Below are 25,615 nucleotides of genomic sequence, written 5' to 3' on the forward strand. Positions count from 1 at the left end.
ACTTTTCTTGAAAAAAGTGTTGAAAAAACCTTGTTGCAGAGAGAATAAAGTTTTAACAGAAATTACAATTAAAGACAGAGAAGCTTTGGTCTGTAAGCAAGAAGATATGGATGAAGTGTGGACATGAAGCAGAGAGGTCTCAGTAAAACAGCTTCCATGAAGCAGCAGCAACTTTCTTGGGAGAAACAGTGATATTTCTCAGAGTTGTAAAATTTACATCTGGGCATAAGTGGCAGGGTCTAGAGCTAGAATATATGTGTTAGAAGGTCTGTTAGAAACCCTCTGTTCTACTTGAAAACTGACTAGAAATACAGATTATTAGATCAGATTAGATGCCATGACCAAAAATGGATATGGCTCCATCTTCCAGTTTAGATGGTGGAAAAGATTTTCCCAATCTGTTTTCCAACCCACCCTAGTGTATTGCTCTCTTGCCTGAGCCAGTTCGTCTAGTTGTGAAACCACACTATAAAAACCAGATTGATATTAATCTAGCCCAATTATCAAGATGGGATAGGTTAAAAATAAAAAAAAAAAAAAAGGCAAAGTTTTGGCAGATAAGGGCTCTTTTTATTTTTATTTCCAGACCATTTTCCTGATCTGCTTCTGCTTATGGCGTGGTTTTACAAACAGCTGCATCAATATCCCCAGGGAGGCAGCAAGCAGCAAGGTGGCAGAGCCCTTGCAGGAAGGAACATCTGAAGCCAAGTTTGTCATAAAAAATGTTGAAATGTGGAACCATTCCTCCACCAAGATCGACATTTTCAAACCCAGGAGCCTGAACCTTGGTAAAAAACAAAATTATGTTTAAAGGATTATCAGCAATTGGATTTCCTGTGGATTTCTACATCCAACAGATGTAAGCATTGATCCAGCTTCACTTGGGCAATGATATGTACAATAAGACGTTTGGCTTCCGGAGCTTATAACTGAGGATGTGGCCATCTTCTCTGTCTCGATCTGTACCATTTCTTTCTCTACTCATATAATAGTTACCTAATAAATTAGCATTTGTATACTGCTTTGAAAATCATGAGTACTAAATATAGGACTTCATTGTGCCATATCCTGGCAAAATATTTCTTTTCTAGAAATTATTTTTAAAATTGAATTATCCTTTATGATTTTTAAAACATACGAAGTGGTTGGACCTCTGCTATTTATCATTCTTCTCTGCAATAGTTTGCCAAGGTAGAAAGGAAATTGGGTCAAGAATTTATTGCAAAACAGCAGATAAGCATTTTAATTCAGAGTTCTTTTATGTCCATGATTCTGACAAGCCTAATAATCTTAGCAAACGATTAGCATGTCATGGCCCAGAATCCTTCCTGAAAATGTATGATCTCACCTAATAAGTTTCTCGACTCCTAGACTTTCTCGGTCATCTTCTTAATAGTGATACATGTCTTATAGTTAATTTATTGAATTTACATGCTTAAAAGCATCAAACAAGACTGTTTAGTTGGCTGTGAAACAGCTAAGAATTATTATATCTGTTTTTCATAAAGTAGGCCCCAAAGGTTAAATGCCTTGTCCAGGATCACACAATAAATAAGTGCTAGAGCTAAGCACAAGAGAAATCAGTGCTCTTTCCCAGACTCTCACTTCTCAGCAGTAGACAAACTATCTCTTCATCTCGGGAACAACTGAATGGTCCAAAATGAAGATGGTTTACTTGCTACTTAAACCTTGATCTATTAAATTCTCCTGACTTCTAACCTTGTGCAGAGTCAGAAATGCACACAGTACGCTGGGATAGTGGCCTCATGATAAGCATCTAGCCCTAGTGATTTTGTTGGGTTTTTTGGTTTTGGTGTTTTTTAATTCATTTTCCAGAAATCAAACTTCCAAAAAATAGGAAATCACCATATGACTTCAACTGAAAACTTCACGATTAGGAGTTAGATCCTGAATAGGACTCCATGTTTTCCGGAATGCACTCTGCTATGTCTCAGTTAAATGGTTGAGTTTCAGTTTTTTGTCTTTTACCTCATAAAACATATAAAAGATTGTGTTTGCTGCATCTATTTGAAACAAATAGTAATAATTAACATTTATATAGCACTTTCTGCTTTCTAAGCACTGCACAAACATTAACTAATTACTCTTGGCATAGTGTAAATTAACGTAATCCTACTCTGCTTCACAATCTATTTGCATCTTTTGTTGACTGCAAGCAACTTCAATTACTTCTAATCTTTGGTCTAACTAGTCATTAAAGGAATGGCTAAGAAGAGTCATTTACATCTTCAGTTGCCTTCTTCCCTCCCCAGTGGGAGGGGAGGCAGTTGCCTTTTCCCCTTTCCACAATGTCTTCTTTACTAAATATTCTTCAAATTGGATTCCTGAGCATGGTATGAAAGCTCTCCTTCAGCAGACCAGTAAGCCTTTCCAATCATTTCATTGAATGATACAAAACCTTCCTATTCATTATAAGAATGACTTAACAAGTCATTCAGTTTTGCCACAGAAAGTCATATACAAGACATGTTTTCATATGGCTAACCGAACAACCTATCACTTAGTCAGAAAATAAGTGATCTTAGTGAAAATAACCCCAATCTTGTTTCCAGTTTGGACTTGGATAAATCACTTAATCCCTTGCCTAGAACTTTGCCTACTGATATATGTGAAAAATATTTGTCTTTCACAAATACTGGCACGGAACCAAGAACTCCAGCAAGCAGGCTTCTGAAGTGCAAATAGGAGCTGGGGTTTGTGCAGTTTCTGCCACTGACTTCACGGGAGACCTTGTTCAGATCACATCCCTTCTGTCTATCTGTTTTGCCTGTACCATGGAAGATATGCAAATGTACCTCCTTGAGTATCTAAATAATTAAGAAATCACAATCATGCAACAATACAAACAAAACGATATTATGATTCTATGGTTTTATATCAAGAACCCTACAGCGTGGTTAATCTGACCAAAATTAGACTCCAAAATGAGTCAGCCTAGGGACCCCCTTGGAGTCAATAAAGAGATTCAATTCCAGGGGATAATTTATCTGTGTCTGTAATAGATGTCTAAAATATTTTTTAATGAATATTGCCCTAGAGATTACTTTTTTTCTTCACCGACTGTAGAAGGAATCAAGTGTCACTAGTTTGGCTGCAGCTGTTTGCAGGATTGATATTAAAAGTTAGGTGAGACCCCAACATGTAGATTTACAATGGAAGCATAAAATCAGGATCTAAATTTTATCTTCTGAAATTTTACTACAGTTGTAAAAAAGACAAAAGTAAATAAAAATAAACCCTGCTATTATTCTGATATATTTGAGCAAGCAAGAAAGCAGAATTTTGCAAGTCTAATATAAATACATTGGTTTATATTTTCATCTGAGCTACAGTATCACTCAGTGTTACCTTATTAAGACTTCTCTTTAATTCATCTTACAGTCCCCCAGCATTTGTACGCCTGGAAGAGTGTATCAAGTTCTATTTTGGAGGGTCATACCCTGCACTTTCCAGCACTGAGTTGCAAACAGGTGTAAGTCCTCTTTCCAGAGTGTAGTCAGTGTCAAGCAGTGATTTGTGGGGACATCAGATAGAGTTCTCTTTATAAAAGGTATTGCATCTGCTTAATCTCTCTTCTTAGATACCTTTCCTTAGTATTCCTATGAGGAACCCCTTCGTTTAGGAAAAAAATAAAAACCAAATAGCAATTATTTTCTATTTCTAATTTGCTATTTTTCCCCCATAGGCATTTTACTTTAGAAAAATACACTGCCTACTGCCTAAGCTGATGTGTAATTGAAAGTTAAGCTTTGGACGCAGTAGGAGTTATACTGATTAATCAATCCCTAGCATCTCTCAATGCACTCTGATTATCTCAAAGAGGAGTCCTAAAACAAGTCCATAGAAAATCAGAAATCAATTCATGGGCTTTTGCAGTCTTTTACAGAGAATTCATATTTTAATAAACTTAGTTTAAAGTCTGACTCTTTGGGGGATTTTATCAGAACTAGAAAACAGTCTTGTTTCCTTCCCTGATGAATGAAAGCAAGGACAGATTATCTACCACCACAGCATCAGCAACAAGAGCATGGACAATTGTATACGTGATACTGTAGTAAGACAAGGACAGATTGGCCTTGTGACTAATTTTGCAGGAGTTTAGGCTGTTAGGTCCTTGAATCCTATGACCTGGACGAGACAATTGCATTTCCCTGTAGAAGAGGGACAGTAATTTTCACTTTTTCCTAAGTTGTTTGCCCTGCATGTTGAGGTGAGACCTTCCTTCTGCTGCAGGAAGTTTTTTGTCATATTGTTCTGCAGATTGTCTATATAAATAGTGTTAATAAATAGACAGGTACAAAATTTATCTATTTCTAGTGATGCTTTTTGAGCATACCTTGGAGTATATTCCTCCAAATTCAATTGAGCCCATGACATCCCCGACCATTCAATTGCAGCAGTGAAAGCAAATGCAAATTTAAACTATTATTCTACTATTTTCACAGCCAAGTCAACAACAACAAAAAAAATCTCTCAGGGAAAAAAAAAAAACCAAAACAAAAGAAAAAAAAACACCACAAAAAATAGCCCACAACCAAAATCGGATATTACTACTCCTACTCTTCTCATTCAATTCAAGCTGTCACTGTGTGGACACTGGGCTGCATCTGAAGGGTATAGAACAGGAAATGTGTTCTGTTTTACATATGAGGTGTCAACATGACAATTTCACAAAATGATACAGATAGATGACAAGGTTTACGCTTTAAATTTTGTCTTTCTTAGTTTTTCCTACAGTATACACAGCCACTCCTGATAGTGTTAGAGCCTGCAATGGTGATTGCAGAGAGAAAAGGCAGACATGCCTTCTTTCATGAAACAGTTTCATCCTTCAGTCAGTTCTCTTCTGTGAGAGTAGGAATAATGTGTAATAGTGACAAATAACGTAAGTCTGAGAGTGGGTATGAGTTCAAAGTCTTGTTCTTATGGAAAGGGCTGTAAGCTCATCAATAACCCCATGGAAGAGACAAGATCTGTACACACCAGGCAGTGAGTTTAAAGCAGACAAGTGCTTTTTCACACAACACATAATCACATTGTGGGACTACTCACAGGATGCTGCAAAGATCAAATGCATTTAAATGTCAAATGAGATTAGACAAACTCTCAGAGGACAGGTCTGTGAAGGTCTGCCAAATCCAGTGGTCCTGCTAAGAAATTTACTGAACCCCAGTCTTCTGGAAGTGTTTTGAGGGGAAAGACAAACCTTTATTCGCTAAACCACTCTTCCCAGCCACTTCTGCTCTTCCAAGTACCCTCCACGGGGAAAGAGGTTAGAAGGCTTGATGGCTTTTTGATGTGACCCACTACAATCATCTTCCTGTGCAGGATTTCAGGAGGTCTTTACAGGATAGTCAGTTGTTAGACACAATTGCATGATAAACAACATGGATGCAGTTGTTAAGCATAGTCAGCTATTTGAGCAGAAACCTGTAACAACTTTTGCTGTGTAAAACAGAGTTCAGCTGGCCTCTGATGCCTTATCAAGATTTCTAGCTCTGCTTTGTGTGTACATGTATATTTTTACATGTGTATATATACATATATATGTGCCAACAAAATCCTTTGTTTCTCCCTGTTGTTCCCAGAAGCTCACAGAAATGCAAACATTGCCTATGGTTGCATAGGATCCATACAGGAATAATGAAGATGTATAGTTTCCTTGCTCACATTCCCTGACAGAGAAGCACGGATACACACAGAGTGTATCTATGTGTGGGTATTCCCTCACCAAATGATGTGATAAAGAGGTTGAATGACAAAAGGTCTGCATGAGAATTGTCTTGGGATTCTTGTTACACTTTAGCATCGGTCAGTATTTTATTGTAAAAGTTCACTGTAGGCCATGGCAGACCACTAAGAAATAGATACAAAGCTTACCCAAGAGATGTCGTCTCTTTACCACCATGAATGAGTCTTGTAACAGTCTTTTCTTACTGTCTAGGAGATGACCAGAGATTATCAGATATATTTTGTTGTTTTTCAGAAGGCAAAATAGACTCTGTTTTTCTTTTTGAAGGAAACAGACTCCACCAAGGAGACTGAGGAAACCTAGGGCTTTCACCTGGGATGTTTGGGACACATCCAAGACCTTGTCCTGTTTGATTCAGATTAAAGACTTAAATCTTGGTCTCCTGTATCCCAGGTAAGAGCCCAAACTGGCAGATGTTGGGTGACAGCGGAAAACTGGGAATGCTTCGGTTGGCTTCATTCAGTGACTACCTGTATTTGATATTGCTAGCTCCTTCTCACTCTGGGTCTCCCTGATACCTAGGCTGGTTTCACACAGTTTGTGGCTATCTTGCATGTCACACACTGAAACCTTGAGTCTGACATAGTGAGTCAGGAAAAGTTTTCAGACTGAACCTAAATCTGTCTACATTGTCAGACTGGCTTTTCTGGAATTTAGTATTTAAATACCTTTATACATTATCTATTACTTTGAGGTTCTGTTGAAAACTGACCTCATCCAAAAATGGCCAAGTAGACTAATAAGTACTTTTTCAATATAAACCCAAAATTGTTTCCAAAATAATTTCCATTTTGAGGAATGCCATTGCAGGCTTCTGATGACTGCAGCTGCAAACTGGTTATACTAGTCAAAAACTATTTGAAGGCTTTTTTAACTTCTGGCCCCAAAATCTTCCCCTAACACAGGCTAAAGGCTGCACTCCATGAGGGAAGACTTAGAGGTTTGCAAATCAGAAACAACTGAGATAATCGCATTCCAGCCCCTTTCATGCTTTCCCACCATACTTCAAATCTCAACTACTGTTTCAGGCTTTTCTGGGCCTCCAGCTCACTGCAGTTTAAAATTTATTCGCAAAAAGGTCACAAACCACATCTTTTAGACAAGACATTACCGATTGCCTAACAAGTCTCTTACCAGTAGAAGAAAGGCTTAGTAGTTGAGACCAGAAAAGGGAATTTCTGTTACTTTCTTTAAGCACTGGGTAGGAGCCAAGCAGTGTTAACTCAACTCTTCATTCTTCTCTCTTGTGCCTACTTCTTTCCAAAGCCTTTGCCAAAAATGTGAGAGGATGTTATACCTACAGCTTAATTTATTTCCTACAAAGACCTCCTGAGATTATAAATCTGAAGCTTACAGTTTAATAAAAAACACAGGAGTCTTTCATGTTATAGAAGAATCTCCCAGAAACCTTGTAAATAGCATCACGCTGTTTAAGCCACGGTTGTGTATTTGCTAAGATCAGATAATCGCAGCCTCTGATCATCTGGCAATACAAATTTGATTTGAATCACCTCTAAGTACATGCCTAAATATCTGCTGAATACATTAAAATATTCAATGCTACATTTATGTTGGCTTTGTGCTTTAGACCAGGTGTGAAATGGCAGGCAATGTAACAGATTTTTATATATAAATGGAAAAGACAAAATAAGATTTCCAAGGTTCAACACTTTGTGTCCTAAGACCAGAAAATGGAGCTATGGAGCTTTGGAGCTTCAAACCAAGCATTTGTAACTTCATGGAAGTGTGGTGGGACTGTCACAGTGGACTGAATTGTTTCAAGTAAGATGTTGTCAGTTGATGACTTAACTTAGTATAGGACATTAATAATCACAGCCACAAAGTCATTTAAAGCCCTGAATCCACAACATCTTTGGTTGCAGCTTGGGATCCTGAGCTGTATCTACTTTCCCAAATAACATTGGTTCTCTGACCACAATATCTGTTGGTGTTTTGGAGAAGATTAATGTTCAATGTGGTGAAAAACTGTCTCTCTTTTGACTCTGAATGGGGTGTTCATCATTGATCATGGGATTTCCCTGGTCAGATACAACTGCAATTGTACATGCTCCACAGTCTTTCTGACTGAAAGGCACTATCCAAACATGAAAAAGCATCTTGTCAATAATAATTAAGGTTCATACTACACTTCTCATGCAGAGATTTTAGATGTGACTTGGCCAAGACTTTTTAAATTAAATATTTGCTGTGCTTATGTGATGAGTCTCAAAAAAATCAGGGCTCAATACCTGTCTCTGACTGGGAGATTTCAACTCTGCTCTCAGTTCTGTTGCTTTCTCCTTGTACCATCTTAAGAAAGTAATTTTGACTTCCCATGCCTCATCTCTTTCTCTATACAGTGAAGAAAAGGATTCTTGCTCACTACTTATCAGCATTACATTTCAGCAAGCTATTCGATTTGTGGAACCCAGAGGACAGAAAATAAAATCCAGCTTGCTGCTTGGTATTCTGTGGCTGTGCACATTTTACAAAGGGCAGCAGCAATAAAAAATTAGGGGAAAAATGCCCTAAGCAGTGGAATGAGAAGATATGCTCTAAGAAGACAAAAACCAGGCCCTGCAAAGTAAAATGAGGCCATTTTTGCATAGCCAATTTTGTACAGGAAAACAAATGACTACAGGAAGTCACTTTGCTTCCACCAGCACAAAGCTGAACAGAATCAACCCACTAGGATTCATGCTTACATTTTTGTGGCGACAAGATATTTCACCCTCCCAGCTTCCTCATCATCCCTTAGCCGTAACTATATAGGAAAAACATAAAGCTATCTCTACCATTTAAACCTTCACATTTTGACAGAAAATTGGATGATATGACACGCTGCCTTCCAGAACAGGCGCTGTCTATCACCTTGCTGCTAATCTCTGTGATTAGTGACCTGCAATGTAAGTCAGCTATCAAAGACCACCTGTCCCTTTTGCTGTAAACGCCTCCTAGCATATCACTCTGTGGTGTCACACTCTCTTGTCTGGTTTTTGATTGATGGAAGTTTGTCTTTTGAGCAGTGACTCAGAAAATAAATCATTCCCCTTGCCATTCATTGAGTGAGATTCTGCAGCACAAAGCCAGTGTGGTTAATCCAAGCTCCAAAGAGCAACAAAAAGCAACAGAACTGAGAATGAGGAGGATAGATATAAAGGATAAAACATAATAAAAAGGATTATTTGGGAGCCAATCAAACCAAAAGCAAACTAAAAGAAGCTGCAAATAAGCACTGTGTTTACTGCACTGCTGCACCAGAACTAGAAATTTGATTTTATATTTTGTTCCGCTTCTTGATATATATGCAAGGATGCAAGAAGAGTGCCAGACCTTTGAAATAAATAACTATGTCAAGGAGTCTCATTTTACAGGATTTAGCTAGCATGTGACAAACTCTTTCTAAGGACAGTGGGAATTTTCTGAGTTGAGTAAGTAAAGCCAGAAGGATGCTTCTGTTGTGAATTGTACTCCAAACCAGCTTGTGATCCAGCTGGGATTGTACACTCGGAGGGCTGACAAAAATAAACATGGCTATTATCATTAATCTGCCTGGAGAAAAAAAGAAGGTGAAATTTGATATGTTATGCATACAGCAGTATGATGAAGGAATTAAACTGAGCCAGAAATGCTGTATCATAGGACAAGAAAGTCCTCTCCAAATAAGAAATGGTTCAGAACAGAAGGCTTTTGTGCTTTTACGGATGGAAAAGGAGTGAAGGGATTGAAAGGATGATATTATAAGCTTTGTTTTTTTACATCAGGTCTAGCAAGTTTATGGGAGCTTTTAAAATTATGAGGAGAAATCATGAACTAGAGACAGAAAGAAACCAGTGTTTGAGTGTGTAACTGAGACAAGCATGATTCTGTACATTCATCATGCACCAAAGTAGTCAGGTAAAATGTGAGGTGTTGATGGTGTGGATGAAATTGTAGCAGAAACGAAATCATAGAATCATACAATCATAGAATAGTTTGGTTGGAAAGGACCTTAAAGATCATCCAGTTCCAAAACCCCTGCCCATGGCAGGGACACTTCACACTAGATGAGGCTGCCCAGTGCCCCATCCAACCTGGCCTTGAACACCACCAGGGATGGGGCAGCCACAACCTCTCTGGGAAACCTGAAATCAAGACACAAGAAGTAGCAGATAAATAATAATAATGATCTATCACAGAAACACTATGAAGTAAATTCCCTGACAATATTACTCCACTGAAGGCAAGGTATCTCAACCATCTGGGAACTGGACCATAAAAATGAAATGACAAGGACTGCATGTCCATGGAGAGATGCTGGAAACTTACTTACGTGAGTTAAATGCAACAAAAATAATCTTCATTATGTGTTTTGGGGGTGACCTTTCTTGTTGAAAAGTGTCTTCTTACAAGCAACGAGAGAGAGAGAGAAAGAAAAGGCTGAGAAGAGTTAAATTTATGAAGGCATGAATGAATTGGGAATTGAAGCACTGCTATAGAGGAATGTGTATGTGAATGGTGCAAATTTACAGGGCTATTTTTGATGAACTGTAGGAAGAATTTCAGTTTTTTAGTACCTTTCTTTACAAAAAGAAAAACCTTCATCTGGTGGGAATTCAGTCAATTTCCTGATTTTTTTTTGGCCATTTCCTAAGCTGCAAGGTTACTAATGGTAATTACAGATCCTGGTTGTACCTTGTGGCTCTAACTGTGCAGAAAGATTTTCTTGGCATGTGTGCCTCTTGCGGTAAAGGGTTTTTAAATGACTGGCCCTTGGTAGGAGTTGCTGCAATGCTCATGAACAGACAGAAGCCACCTCATTTCTTTCTTATAGAATATAGCAACTGCTTCTTGTTCACGTTTTGCTATCTCCATCCCCCATGGCAATAAACCACAGTTTCAGTGTTCATTATAACAGCTCTTACTACAGCAGTGTTATGAAGGAGCCTGTTTTAAGGTGTTTTATTAAAAGGTATAACAAAACTGTTCCATTTGAGGATTTCACACAAGCAGTGATGGTATAAAGGAGACAAACCAATTCAATAGCAATTGGGGGAAAAAAAGAAAATGACAATTTTTCTAGCCAAAAAAAGCTTTGATTTTTTTAAGGGAGGAAGACAGTGTAATGAAAAGCAATCAGATACTCTATTCCTTTTACTTCTCTCTAGTGTGAAATAACCAATATGTTTGATTTGATACAGCAAAATAGCTACCAATCTTTGGTAGATCTCTTACACACTATTACAATGTTTAACTGGTCCTTAACATACTAACATTTCCTTCTCTATTGCTTCTACCTTCAGACCTTCATCTTTCATGCCCCGCAGGCCCTTACTCTGCAAAACATTTAACGTGTGTAGTTTTGGCCAGTGCATAATCCCATTTGCATTCACTGTATTGAACTTACTTAGTGCATGAATTAAAGTCAGTGAATTTGAGGAGTTTAAACATATGCCTAAAATGAAAGTTCTGCTTAGATCTCTATGGATGTCTTAAGTAAAGCACAGTTATAAGACATACACTCCCCCTTCCACTCATGTTCAATGGTTTGTATGCATTTTGATCACAAATAGGATGCCTGCTGCCATCACTGGAATAGATTGGAAGAGAGCTAAGTGTTTGGGTTTTTTTTTAAAGTAGTATCCTGATTTCCAGGAAGAGTGCCACAGAAACTGTATAAGCCATCAGAATTGGATTCTGTCATCGCAAAGTTCATTCTGGAGGTTAAAGGGACAAAACCATTTCCATACATATTTGCTATGAAAAAGACCAAGAACTGATAAATTTTCAGATCCTCTTCCTTTCTGTTTTTAAATACCACTAGTAAACAACAATATCCTGGTGTGGCATTTAAAGACTCAGCTTCTGATCTTTAGTGGTCAGGAAGACTCAATTCTTGAGAAACTCAGCCAGTAATTACAGATTTCAATGTCTGATTTGTGGGTTCTGCCAGTATTTTTCTTCATAAACCCGTATAGGTATTCAAAAACATCTTTCATGATCTTGCCGCAAGTCATTGACATTTTTTTCCCCCCCCATACCTGTCATTGTATTTAATAAGCTTAAAGTAAAATGCCAGTTTATTAACTATTTTGACAAAACCACTTTTAATACATGTTTTTAATACATCTTTTTAATACCAGTGCCTGTATACATTGGGTTTCCCACAGGCATAAATCCCAGGCCATACTGTTATGTGAAGCACAGCACTATCATTTATTTTCACTTCCTCAATTTGTTAAGTTCTGATGTATTTCCAGCTAAGTAAAGATGAGCCCTCTGAATAGGAAGACATTTTTATCTGATTTCCATCCATATCTCATCCCTTTATTCTTCTTTTCTCCTTCTCCCTTCCCACTTGCCTTCTTACACTGCCTCTTATTCTATTGTTCATTCCTTCTAACCTCACAATATAACAAAATACTTTGAAAACTGTGGGACAGCGTTTTTCAAAAATCCTCTGGTTGCCCATGTAAAGACATTTCAGCATGGCTTGATTTCCCAGAGATTAGGTGACTGATGTACCAAACGCATGCCTCCTGGAGGTGTCTGAATCACTTTCCATGGAAAGAAGACACACAAAATCACAATCAGTTTGAAATCACCGAGTGCGTGCCCAGTTTAGAAAGATGCAAGTTGCTGCTTCTGTGTCCCGCTAGCTGTGGCGATTGTTAAATGACTCATACATAATTGAGACTTGCTTTCCATCGGTAATTGTTCTAAGAGAGTTTTCCTGCAGTCCATTGAGTAATTTCTATTTTGTTCAGTGCAAGAATGTATAAAGAAGGCAAATTAACCTTCAGATGCCCAAAGGCATGAGCATAGATCCTATTTCTTTTATTCTCTCTTCCAGGCTATTCTGATCTGACCATCACACAGACGTCATTATTTTAATGTTGAATACTCAGACAAGGGTGCCATGGATGTAAAAGAAAGGAAACCGTATCGATCTCTGACTCGGCGCCGTGACACTGAGCGCCGCTACACCAGTTCTTCAGCTGAGAGTGAGGACAGCAAGGTGCCCCAGAAGTCCTACAGCTCCAGCGAGACCCTGAAGGCTTATGATCAAGACTCCAGGTTGACTTACAGCAATCGAGTCAAAGACATGGTACACCAGGAGGCTGATGAATTCTGCCGAGCAGGTGAGCACACTTCAGCAGATGGGGCTACAAGCAGTGTGAGTGGAGGGCTGGAGCTGGGTGGGAGGCTATCTTTGAAGGACTCTGAGGGCAAAAAGCAAGAAATTATAGCAGCAACGACATCTTTATTTTATTGCATGGATGTGAGATGGGTGCAAATTAATGTCCTTGTGTTCATTAGCATCTCCTAAGGCATGTTTTCTATGTCTTAGTCTTTCTGTCTCTGACAGCCATTTGCCACTTCCCACCATGACACCAGACCCCCTGTGCACATACTGCACAGTAGTGACATGGCGTGGAAAGTTCCTGTCTGCTGAGGAGACCTTCTTTACTGTCATATGCCTGCTTTGTCATGAAGGAAGTCAACAAGGTTTCTGAGGCAGAGGACAACCAGAGCAGAGTGCCACTGGCCAAGCTATCTCTCTGGGCTGCAGCAAAACCCAAGAAACCTGGAAAAAGGGAGGCAACTGAGCTGCAGATGGGATGAACCACCTTTATATTGTACATGGCTTGCAGGCTGTAGGTTTGAGATGGGAACATGCTCTAATATTAGACGAGGGGTAAAGAACCACTTTTAGGACTAATAGGAACCCAGTTAGTGAATCTAGGTCGCAGTAGCTATGAAGACCTGGAGGTTCAAGGGTAAACATGGGCCCCACAGCTCTGCTAGAGATTCCAGATATTCTCCTTCTTATTGCTAGCTTGACATCAGTGCAGTTATATTTTTACCACTGCTGTTGCCAATGTTAGGTAGATTTCTGGCTGCTGCTATAGTCTCATCTTCATTTTTCTGTAGAGACATGAGTGACTTAGTTCAGAAACCAAGCAGAGCTTCACATAAATCATTTTTAGAAGTCCATCAAGAAAAGCATAAAATGGCAAAGTGAGTCAAATGGAGTAGTCAGCATTCCAGACAATAAACATAAAATAGCTGACCCAAGATGCTCCAAGCGCACCCTCTGCAGTTCGGAGAAGTGGACTCCCTACCAGGAACGCATACAACTGCACTCAGTTAACTTGGGGGCTGCTTAATTTCACTCTGCAAACACCACACAGTTGTGGGTTTGGTGCAAGACTCATCTCTAAGGCATGCACAAGTAAAATGACTTGCAGACGTATCTTTGTGCACATGGCTTTGGTGTTTGTATTTCAGGATAACTGCATCAGGCAGTAATTAACAAAAGAGCCAATAGGTGTTCTAAGTAATACTTTGCAAACATAAAAGGAGTTTCCCTCTTAGCAGCTCAGAAGTAATTCATCCTCTCTAAGGAATCTACAAAGTTATAAAGAAAAGGAAACCTTTTAGGTCATTGAGTTTGCTCACGTCAATATATTCAGCATGCAGGATAGATGTGAATTAGTACAGGTCAGTGGTTTTCAACCTGAGGTTCTGTGAGGCCATGCAGGTCCATGGACTTCTCCTAAGAAGCCCACAAAAGATAAATAAGAAAAGCCAGTCTATTGACAGGGAGTATAAATTTGCTACATACAAACTCATACTTCCCTAGGAAAATTTTGTAGGGTACTGAAAAACAACAAAGCCACTGGTATAAGTTGCTAGAATTAACTGAGAAGAAGTTAAAATTAACCACGTCAGGGCAGCAGTTCTACTTCCAATATCTTGCTCACAGGTTTTTGAGTTTATAATTTTCTTTGATTTTACCCTGAGAGTCCCAAGACTGGCCTGAAGTGTGTTAACAATAACCCCAGACTTTCCGTGTCACGTTTTCTACTGGCAGAAAGCCATGAATGAACCTCACTTTGTGGTGTTGCTTGGGCTCATGCCAGCTGAAACCAAGTCTTATTAGCCTGCTTGACATCAACAAGGCGAAGTAAATTTCTCTCCTGCATTGGTTTGGAAAGCAGAGGAGGGAAACATTTCAAATTGACCAAATAAATTCAGTAAATAAACAAGTCAGCATTTAAATGGTTTTAGCTAAAGTGAGAGTGCCAGCAAACGTGCAAGTCAGCAGAGGAAAAAATAGACCAGATCTGAATTTAAAAGTCTCAGATATTTATTATCTTCCTTTTATTGACTTAAGTTCTTCCAGCTTAAAAGGCAATAGTGAGCACAGAATATGAAAATCAATGCATCTCCTGCTGCTTATTGCAAATAAATTTGATTTTCAGTTAATTGTAGCAGTCATTTTTCATAATTTATGAGCTGCTGTTATTGAAGAGCATCAGTCACAGTGCACATTGATGTGTCTGATGATGTTGTGTGACTTGTTTCAAGGCGAAGGTAGAACTTGCTATCAGTGTATGAAACGTAAAAGCAAACCCCAAAAGATGACATTTTCTAATATTCCACAGAGAATCGTAGAATAGTTTGGGTTGGAAGAGACCTTAAAGTTCGTCTAATTCCAACTGCCCTGCCATGGGCAGGGACACTTCCCACTAGATCAGGCTGACGAAGGCCCCATCCAACCTGGCCTTGGACGCTTCCAGGGATGGGGCAGCCACAACTTCCCTGGGCAACTTGTTGCAGTGACTCACCACCCTAATTGTGAAGAAATTCCTCCTTATATCTAGTCTAAATCCACCCCTCTCCAATTTATAGCTATTGCCCTTAGTCCTATCACTACATGCCTTTGTGAAAATCCCTCCCCAGCTTTCTTGTATACCGCTTTCAGGTAGGGGAAGGTTGCTATAAGGTGTCCTCAGAGCCTTCTCTTCTCCAGACTGAAGAAGCCCAACTCTCTCAGCCTGTCCTCATATGGGAGGTGCTTTTCTTCATCATCCTTTTAGCTCTCCTCTGGACCAGTTCCAACAGCTCTATATCCTTCTTGTATTTAGGATTCCAGAACTGGACACAGTACTCCAGATGAGGTCTCACAAGACAGGAATAGAGGGGGAGAATCACCTCCCTCAACCTGCTGGCCACACTTCTTTCGATGCAGCCCAGGATACGGTTGGCCTTCTAGGCTGCAAGCATACATTGCTGGCTCTTGTCAAGCTTCTCATCAATCAACAACCCCAAGTCCTTTTCTGCAGGGCAGCGCTCAATCACATCATCCCCCAGTCTGTATTGAAACCGCAGATTGCCCCAGCACGAGTGTAGGACCTTGCACTTGGCCTTGTTGAACTCCATGATGTTCTCAGAGGCCCACTTCTCCAGCCTGTCCAGGTCCCTCTGGATGACATCCCATCCTTCTGTTGTGGTAGCTGCACCGCTCTGCTTGGTGACATCTGAAAACTTGCTGAGGGTGCACTCAATCTTGCTGTCTGTATCATTGATGAAGGTAATAAACAGCACCAGTCCCAGTACGGACCCCTGAGGGACACAACTTGTCACAGATCTCCATCTGGACATTGAGCCATTGACCACTACTCTTTGAATATGACCATCCAACGAGTTTCTTATCTACTGAACAGTCCACCCATCAAATCCATATCTCACCATTTTAGGGAGAAGGATGTTGTGGGGGACCATGTCAAAACTTTACAGAAGTCTAGATAGACCACATCCATTGGTTTACCCCTACCCACTGCTGCGGTTACCCCATCATAGAAAGCCACTAGGTAAGTCACACAGGATTTGTCCCTAGTGAAGATATGCTGATTGCCATTAATCACCTCCCCATCCCTCATGTGCTTTAGCATGTCTTCTAGGAGGATCTGTTCCATGATCTTCCCAGGCACAGAGGTGAGGTTGACTGATCGCTAGTTCTCAGGGTCATCTTTTCTACCCTTTTTTAAAATGGGCAGAATGTTACCCTTCTTCCAGTCACCAGGGACTTCTCCTGATTGCCATGACTTTTCAAATATTATGGAGAGTGGCTTGGCAACCACATCTGCCAATTCCCTCAGGACTCTGGGATGCATCTCATCAGGTCCCATAGACTTATATGTTCAGGTTCCTCAGGTGGTCACAAACCTGATCCTCCTCTAGAGTGGGAGGGGCTCTAGCCCCCCTGGTCTTCATGTTGCTGTCCATTGACCCAGGAGGAGCAAGGAGAGTGGTTGTCAGTGAAGACAGAGAGGCAACAAATTGTTGAGTACCTCAGCCTTCTCCTCGTCTATTGATATGAGGTTACCATTTTCATACCTCAGTGGGGGCACGTTCTCTTTAACCTTTCTTTTCTGATTGACATACCTCTGAAAGCCCTTCTGGTTAGTCTTCCCTTGCCAAGTTTGGCTCCTGCTGCACCTTGGCCTTCCTGATCTCATCCCTACACAACCGGGTAGCATCCTTATACTCTTCCCAGGTTACCTGTCCCTGCTTGCACTGCCTGTGTGTTTCCTCTTATTTTTCAGTTTGATCACCAGGTCTTGACTCAGCCATACTGGTCTCTTCCGTTCTCTGCCTGATTTCTTACATCTGGAGACTGAGCACTCTTGTGCTTTATGGAAAGCATCCTTAAATATTTGCCAGCTCTGTTCTGCTCCCTTGCCCCTGAGGACCATATCCCAGGGGGTCCTACTAACTAACTCCTTGAAGAGCTGGAAGTTTCCTTTCCCAAAATCTAGGGCCCTGACTATAGTCCTCGCTTGCCCCATATCCCTCAGGACCCTGAACTCCTCCACTGCATGATCTCTGCAGCCCAGGCTGCCTCCTTTCTTGACATCACTAATGTGTTCACTTGTATTCGTGACCATCAGGTCCATTACTGCATTCCCTCAGGTGGGGGTGTCTATTAGCTGGCTTAAGAAATATTCTTCAACAAACTCCATAAGTCTCCTGGATTGCCTACATTGCTGCGCTACTTTTCCAGAATGTGTCGGGGTGGTTGAAGCCCCCCAGTAGTATGAGAGCTTGAGAACATGAAGCCTCCTGTAGCTGGAGGAAGAAGGCTTCATCAGTTGGTTCTCCTTGATCAGGTGGCCTGTAGTATACACCAACAATAAGGTTCCTGTTGGTTCTTTGGTCTTTTGTTCTGACCCACAGGCTTTTAACCTGTTCACAGCTCCTCTTCAAACAGTTCTTCACATCTTATCCCTTTCCTGAGATAAAGGGCAACACCTCCACCCCTCCTTCCCCATCTCTCCCCTCTGAACAGCCTGTAGCCATTGATAGCCACACTCCAGTCATGTGATTCATCCCAGCAAGTTTCAGTGATGGCAACTGGATCATAACTTTCTAGTAGCACAGTAGCTTCCAGCTCCTCTTGTTTGTTGTCCAAGCTTTGTGCGTTTTTATAGAGGCACAGCTGAGGTGTTGGCCACATCACCTTCTTAGTGGAAGACCCCTTATTTCTTTAAGGTTTTTCATGGAAGTTTCCTTCCTGGCAGCTACTACTTCAGGAACCTCCTGCTCATCTCTGCAGAACTTCAACTGTGTTGCGTCATCCCAAGCATGTCCCTGGGCAGCAGGTGGAGGGCCCATACCAGCACCCATCCCTCCAACCATTGTGTGTGCTCCCACCGCTTGTCATAGGCAAGCCTGATATCATTCCCCTCCCCCTTCACATCTAGTTTAAAGCCCTATCAATGAGCCCTGCAAGCTCCTGAGCAAAGACACTCCTCCCTCTTCGAGAAAGGTGGCTTAAAATCTGGCCTTGCGTGAAAGTCAAAACTGGAAAAGGCAAGTGAAGTCCAAGAGATACAGCTTCCTTGTGTTTATAACTTAGGTCAAGTTCATTTGCTGCCTCCTGCCATGGAGTAGCAGAGGAGAATCTCTGAGACCATTTTGCAATCAAGTTAAATGGATTAATTTGCAACAAACTTGCACAAGCATGCTCCCTGAGCAAGGCCCTAGGATTTGACAGCAGTGTGAGCCCCAAGCAACCTTTTCTGTCCGATCTGTCTGAAAGCTTTAATCTTCTTCACTCAATTAAAAAGGTGTGAAATTCATGAGTGCTTTATATAGTTTGAGTGTTACCAGCTCTACAACCAGATGAACCGTGGTTATTTCCTCCTGACATCAAACAGTTTCTTCTCTGAGATTTACATGGTAACATTGTCCAGTCCCATTAGTTACCATGCATCCAAAAATCTCTCTGTTCACTATGATCTGCAAAGCCAATTGAATGAAAAAGTGTAGTAAAATAGCATCTACTTTTGTTTAGCTGATCATTTGATGAATGTGTGCTATATAATACAAGAGACCTTCCATACACAGCAAGGTTCAGGAACAAGCCAGGGTGTTTCCACAAGCATGAAATGAGACTCTGGGAAAGTAGGAATCTGACTGTTTCTATTGAATACACATTTTCCACTGTGTGATATTTAACATCAGCAAATGGAAATGTGAGGAGAGCCACATGCATGTGTGGGTTTGAGCCGGTTTTGAGCAGGAAGAGAATCATAACTCAGTTTTGGATATAGCTTTTATGTCCAAACCTCATGAAGACATTTCAAGAGTGAGTAGATATGAACTTCATTGTTCAAAGATGGGTTTAGATCTGAACTTTTCTGGAGATCATGTATTCAAATTTATCTTGTTGAAACATGCTGAGCTGCAAATACTGCTCTAAAACTGAGTCCGTGACCTGTGCATAGATCTGGCAGGTTGCGCGTCTCTTTCTATTGCATGGAATTTACTTATTGAAATCATGGGAAGAAGCCAGTTAGACTGAATTTGATCACCAGTGTTTGTATTTGGCCATGATCCAGGGCCTGATGCCTCCTACCGGTTATAAAGTTCCTTAATTTACCCAACCAAGGCATAGCATAACAGGCAGAGGGGTGGATTGTGTCATATAAATACACAGTGCAGATAAAGGCATTCAGATGTTGCCACATTCTTTTAAAGACATTCAGGGCTGAAAAATAAAAAAAATAATAAAAAATAAAGCCTGCATATTAAATAAAAGTTGATTAAAATGGAGCCAGTAATTGCTTTCCCCAGCTTTCTCATGCAACATTCTGAACAAAGTGTGCTAATATTTGAATCCTCATTCACAGCAATTCAGTCTAATTTTGAAGCTCTGCAGGTAACTAGACATGAACTCAGGAGTAATTTTTCAGGTTATATTTTTAGTCAGCTAAACAATTGAATCTATTTGCAGTCAAATAACCTCTGCTGTGACTGTCTCGGAATGAATAGCTAAACTGAGTCAAGGTATGAGTGGTCAGCAAGAGCAAAGTTAGATTGTCAAAGGAAATTTAAGTCTCAAGTATGTAATTTCAGAGATTTCAACAAGCAGAACTCGCTCAAATTTCCTATTGTAGTAACGTTTTTCAGGTGTATTTTAGGACTTCTAATGATTGTGTGCCTCATTTTGATTTCTCTCTAGAAGATTATTTTGCCTCTTCTAAAGAATTCCACAATTTCTCTATCCATCTTTGCTTCCAAGTTTGATGTTTTCATTGAACACATCCTCAGGTTTTGTCAGGTTCCAGAAGTAGGAATCCAGCTACTTTTTAGTTTTGGCATGGTCATTTGGTCTCACACTAAGCAAGATCACAAAACAGGGGAATTTTTGGTATGACGTTAGGATCTGAAAGCTGCTAAGCCCCACTTGAAGACTTAGGAGGAATGGTTCTGCCATTGTCTTGTGCTACATGAAACCATTCCGTACTAAAGAGTAACGAGGCTGCTTTGTTTTCTCCCAGGAGCCAACTTCTCTTTGCGAGAGCTGGGTCTTGAAGATGTGACACCCACACATGGGACTTTGTACCGGACTGATATTGGGCTGCCTCACTGCAGCTACTCCATCAGCGCTGGCTCGGATGCCGACACAGAGGCAGACGTGGTCATGTCACCTGAGCATCCCGTAAGGCTCTGGGGGCGCAACACCAAGTCCGGACACAGCTCCTGCTTATCAAGCCGAGCCAACTCCAACCTCACCCTCACCGACACAGAGCATGAGAATACTGAAACCGGTAAGTGGTGACACTGCATGCGATGTCAGCCTAGAGCCATACCAGTAATGCCTCTTCTTACTATCCACTTTAATCTTCCTGAGGTTTTGTGCTGGGTTTTTTTATCAGACTCATTGAAGACACTCTTCTAATAGCCCCATGTCATGGCCTTTTGTACTGTCCTACAGAGTGTTTGTTAATAAACTGCTGGAGAAGCTCCTACTTATTTATCACAGCGACAGAGATCATTAAGTGGCTGTAATACTCTCTCTGCTTTTTGTAGAGACCTTTCAGACCAAAAGCATTTAAATCTCCCCTCCCCTGGCCAATGCTGCTCTTATCTGCTACAGATTTTGAAGGCAGATAATTTCCTTCTATTCCTTTCTGGTTCCTTGACAGGAGCCGTTTCATTTATGTAAATCGGCTGACTGCTTTCTGAAGTAAAATGATGGGAAATATTTTTAGAAGCCTTTTTCTTCGTGCAAAATAAAAGCTGAAGGTCACAGATTTTTTATCTCTGTAACTTTGTGTCCCCAGCTGCAGGGACTCCTGCCTGCATTTTGTCTGTCTGTGAACCTTTTGGTCAGCAGTTCTGCCAAGCAGTGTAGGAAGGAGAAAGGGTTTTGATTCAATTGCAGCTTGACCCAGGAGTTCACACAGCCCTATATGCCTTTGCACCTTTAATTCAATTATGACACAGTCTGCTTCTTAATATAGCCACTGCGTACAAATCATTGAGAGCTTAGTCTCAGTGCAGAAAGCTGATGTGAAATGACTGTAGTGCTTGTTCTCTTTATGCTTTTTGCCAGAGTATTATAGTGACAAATGATGATAACTTTTCCTTGGGAAGCCATGACACAGTGAGACATACACCACCCACATGATTTTATGTTTAACTCCAACAAAATTACAGTAGAAGCTTATTAAGTTTCTGCTCACAGATAATGATATACTAGGAAAAGTTCAAAAATAAATGGTCTTCTGTTTAAAGGATGTACAGAAGAGTCTTTTAAAATTCTCTTTACCATATTTTTTTAAGTTTCTTAGTGTAGTATCTAACAGGGTTGCACCCAGTATGACAGGCAGACACACAGTGCCAGATTACACTGTTTTCTTTCCAAGCTGTGTGTTTGGATGAAAAAAAACAAAGAGATCATCAGGGTCAATTAGAGTTTTGCACACACTCAGGAAATCATGAGATAATAATCAAAAATAAAGACCTTGCACATCTATCCCATTCTCCTGTATCCAAAGCTCTCTCCTGTGCTTTCCGTGGTGTATGAGCAACTGTGATCCTACCCCCTGCCTTTTTATTTCCAGGTGTACTAAAAAAATTGAAGCACACATTTTAGTGTCTTTTTATTCTTTCCTTAAGACAGAAGAATTATATTAGCTGCTGGAGCATTTTTTCACTTGTTTCCATAATGCTACATTGTGCAAAATGCAACTACATGTGCAAATGCAACTCTGTACCTGCAGATCACTTGCAAATGAAATTATATTAGCAACAACACATTAGCAACAAAACATGCCTTGGAATACTTTACTGAAACTAACAACAGAGGCAGTAGTATTTGTGTCAGGACTGAAAAAATCTCCAGCACCTCTTCCCTTGAATCGCATGACACACTGTTTGTTGAACCACCATTTCACAGCAATTAGACAGAAAGGTAGAGAACATACCTGCAGGGGTTTTAAATGATGTACAAATGTAGAAGGAATTTCTTTGCACTATAGGAATTTGCAGCCATAGATGTTTTTTTTTTTTAATTACAAAGTCTATATCATACTCAAAAATACAAAGTCTGTGTTGCTAGAACCTCATGAAGTTCAATGGAGATAAGTGTAGGGATTTGCACCTGGGAATACATAACCCTGGAACGCAGCTCAGACTGGCTTCCACCTGGCTGGAGAGCAGCTCTATGGAGAAGGACCTGGAGGTCTTGGTGGACAACAGGCTCAACATGAGTGAACAGTATGCTGCAGCAGCAAAGAAGTCCAACAGGATGCTAGGGTGCATCAAGAGCATTGCCAGCAGAAATAAAGAAGTCATTATCCCACTCTACTCAGTGCTTATCAGGCCACACTTGGAGTACTGCATTCCATTTTGGTATACAAAAAAAGATGTGTACAGGCTGAAGAGGGTCCATAGAAGGGCCACTAAGATGATCATGGGACTGAGAGAACAGTGTTTGTTCAGCCTCGAGAGGAGAAAGTTTGTGGGAGACCTTATTACCATGTACCAGTACATAAAGGGTGTCTACCAAGAGGATGGAGATACCTTTTTAAAAGGAGTCACATGGAAAAGACATGGGGTAATGGGTCTAAGTTGCTCTTGGGGAGATTCTGATTGGATTCCAGAAGAAATTTTTTTCACCATGAGAATAGTTAAACATTGGAATAATCTCTCCAGGGAAGCAGTAAATTCCTCCACACTGGACACTTTTAAGGCACAGCTTGACAGATTGCTGGGCCATACAATTTGAACTATTTATCACCTAAAAATTTTGGGCCAGATGATCCTAGAGGTCCCTTCAATCTGGCATTCTATGATTCTATGATAAATAAAATCTAGAGAGTGGTGCTGTCCACCATGTAACTGTATTGTACACATCAACAAAAGAGGTGTGGAACTAGAGGGTAAATACTGCAATCCAATAAATGCTGTTGAGGAGCTTCAGCTGATGCTTAAACTTCCCTGAAATGATAGCAGAGACAATAGCCAGATTCAGGTCAGAAAAATCTAGTCCAGAGCTGAGAGGAAGACATATCATTTTGACATAGGGATAGCAGGTGAATTGGTGGTATAAATGTATCCAAACAGGTTGCAAAGGAGGAAGAAGAAAAACAAAATTTGGATGTTTTCAGTTTGTAATTACATGGCGCAGATAAAAGGTGAGAAACTTCTGCACACAAACCCCTCAAAACCTGAAAACTGCTGCTTGAGAAAATGAAGCCTGAGATACTCTCAGAAGTTTTGACTAGCAGACACAAAGGTTGCCCTGTGTTTCCTCTCTCTGCACAGAAGCAGTGTTACTCTGAGCACTCTGCTGCCAGCTATCACATAGGTTATTTTCAGAAATCCCAGATTTATAGGAGAAAGGTTTTCGAGAAGACATGAAATTTTGCTAATGGCAGCATAAAGTAACATAATGCTATGACTCAGTTTACAGGATACCTTTATTAGTCAATATTAATTGTTGACAATATTGATAGAAGTTATAGCCTTTAGCTGAAGTCAATATGGAGTTTTATGAACCTGCCATCAATAGAAGATTTTATGGGGCCCATTAAACCAACTTTTCCAATGAAGGTTAACATCAGCAATTTTTAAGCTGTCCATTATTTATCCAAAATAAATAATCAGAATTTACTTCTGATGTTTGTAAATCCAAAACTGTTGAAGCACTGTTCTACCAAGACATTTATCATGTTCTTAGAAAATGAGAGGTCTGGCTCCCTTGAAAAGCATGTTCACTTTTATTTGAGGAGTGGTGATGCCTTGAAGAAACAGACACACTACTCTGCAAGTGCAGCCACAATCCACCTCTCTGCCTTTAAAGAGACCAATGAAGTGGTCTGGTTCTATGGCATGTTACAGTCCATAAATAACTTGCAGAGGCAGCTGGGATGATAAAACATGCATTGCTTTATCTAAACTGTTCCCAGGTTTTCCAGGCAGTTGAATACTTCTACTTGATTAAAAGTTTGTTTTCACTAAAGAGTTAGTTTGAGTTATAACTCTGGCATTGCTCTGAGCTCAGATGCTGTACACCCAAACAGCCCCCTGGCTTCCCCTCAACTGGGCATCGTTTCTTCCTCAGCTTGGCTGGTCCCTTTGCAGAGTATGGGGACAGAGAGGACCACTGAAGTTACTGCATCTCATCCATGGATAATGCAATCACTGTGGACAGACAACATAGCAGGCATTTCGCGTAGCTCAAGGATTATTCTGCAGTATGACCATTTAGGCCAAGCCGAAATAGTGATTTCTCATTAACAGTTCAGATCCATGCATAGGAAGCACTTTGGTTCCTGGAAGCCTAGCGGTGAAGTTAGGAGAAGCTCGTTCCTTTACTAGTTCACACTGTTTCTCAGCAAGGCTGAATCAAGCAGAGGTTCCTGAAGTGGTCATTTGGATCTGACCCTGGAGTTAACTGGCATTACCTTAGGTAACCCTGAACAGGCTTTGTACTGAGCCAGCAATTGTTTAATACAGAGTAGAGTACAATGAAGGAGGAGGAGGGAATTGTCTTACAGAAATTGACTTATTTTGCAGCAATTCAGTAACATACTAGAAGCAAAATACTTCTGATCATAAAGATATCATAAAAATGCAGTAGCACAGAATATTTTTTGTTAGAAGGCACTGCTGAAGGACTCTGGTCCAGTCTCCTGCTTATACTAGGGCTAACCTTGAGGCTAGATCAGGTTGCCCAGTTACACTTTGAGTATCTCCCAGGATGGACAGGCCACAATCTCTATGCCTTGACTCTCCTGCTGACCATGCTTCTTACAAACAACTCTTTTCTTATGAGCTACTCAGAATTTCCACTGCTACAACTCATGTACATTGCCTCACATCCACTCATGAAGTATCTCCAGGAAGAGTATGACTCCATCTTCTGTATATCTCCACAATGAATGCAGTTAAAAGACAGCAGCTATATCTCCCTTAACCATCTCTTCTCAGAGCTCAACAATGCCACCTAGATCCTCCTCTACTTGTAAATAGTTTGTGGGCAGTTAGGAAGTGGAAGAGATAGTCAGAGGAGCCTGAGGAACTCCACTTATAAAACTTTTAAACTGTAAACTAGAGAAATAGCTGCTGAGAATGATCTAGACTGGATGCTTTTTTAGTCATAGTGGCTGTACATGCTGGCTTCGTGGGCATCCCTCTTTCTCCAGTTTCATGTGTTTAAAATAGCTAGGGGAGCTCTAGTAAAATGGTAATTATTAATGTATGTTCTTCTTGTTT

At 40.4% G+C, this 25,615-nt stretch overlaps 1 protein-coding gene across 6 annotated transcripts in view; it reads left to right on the forward strand.

The window, feature by feature from the left end:
- Positions 1–692: 692 nt before the first annotated feature.
- TENM4 (teneurin transmembrane protein 4) overlaps positions 693–25,615 on the forward strand; it is a 373,803-nt gene continuing 348,880 nt past the window's right edge. For all 6 annotated transcript variants that reach the window (XM_069883272.1, XM_069883268.1, XM_069883269.1 and 3 more), the window contains exons 1-3: positions 693–708; positions 12,606–12,894; positions 20,389–20,658. In XM_069883272.1, the coding sequence (XP_069739373.1) occupies positions 12,672–12,894; positions 20,389–20,658 (493 nt within the window). In that variant the 5' untranslated portion in view covers positions 693–708; positions 12,606–12,671. The remainder of the gene's footprint in view (positions 709–12,605; positions 12,895–20,388; positions 20,659–25,615) is intronic.

This window comes from Phaenicophaeus curvirostris, chromosome 1 (assembly GCF_032191515.1).
Source record: "Phaenicophaeus curvirostris isolate KB17595 chromosome 1, BPBGC_Pcur_1.0, whole genome shotgun sequence".
In the NCBI taxonomy this organism is placed as follows: Eukaryota; Metazoa; Chordata; class Aves; order Cuculiformes; family Cuculidae; genus Phaenicophaeus; species Phaenicophaeus curvirostris.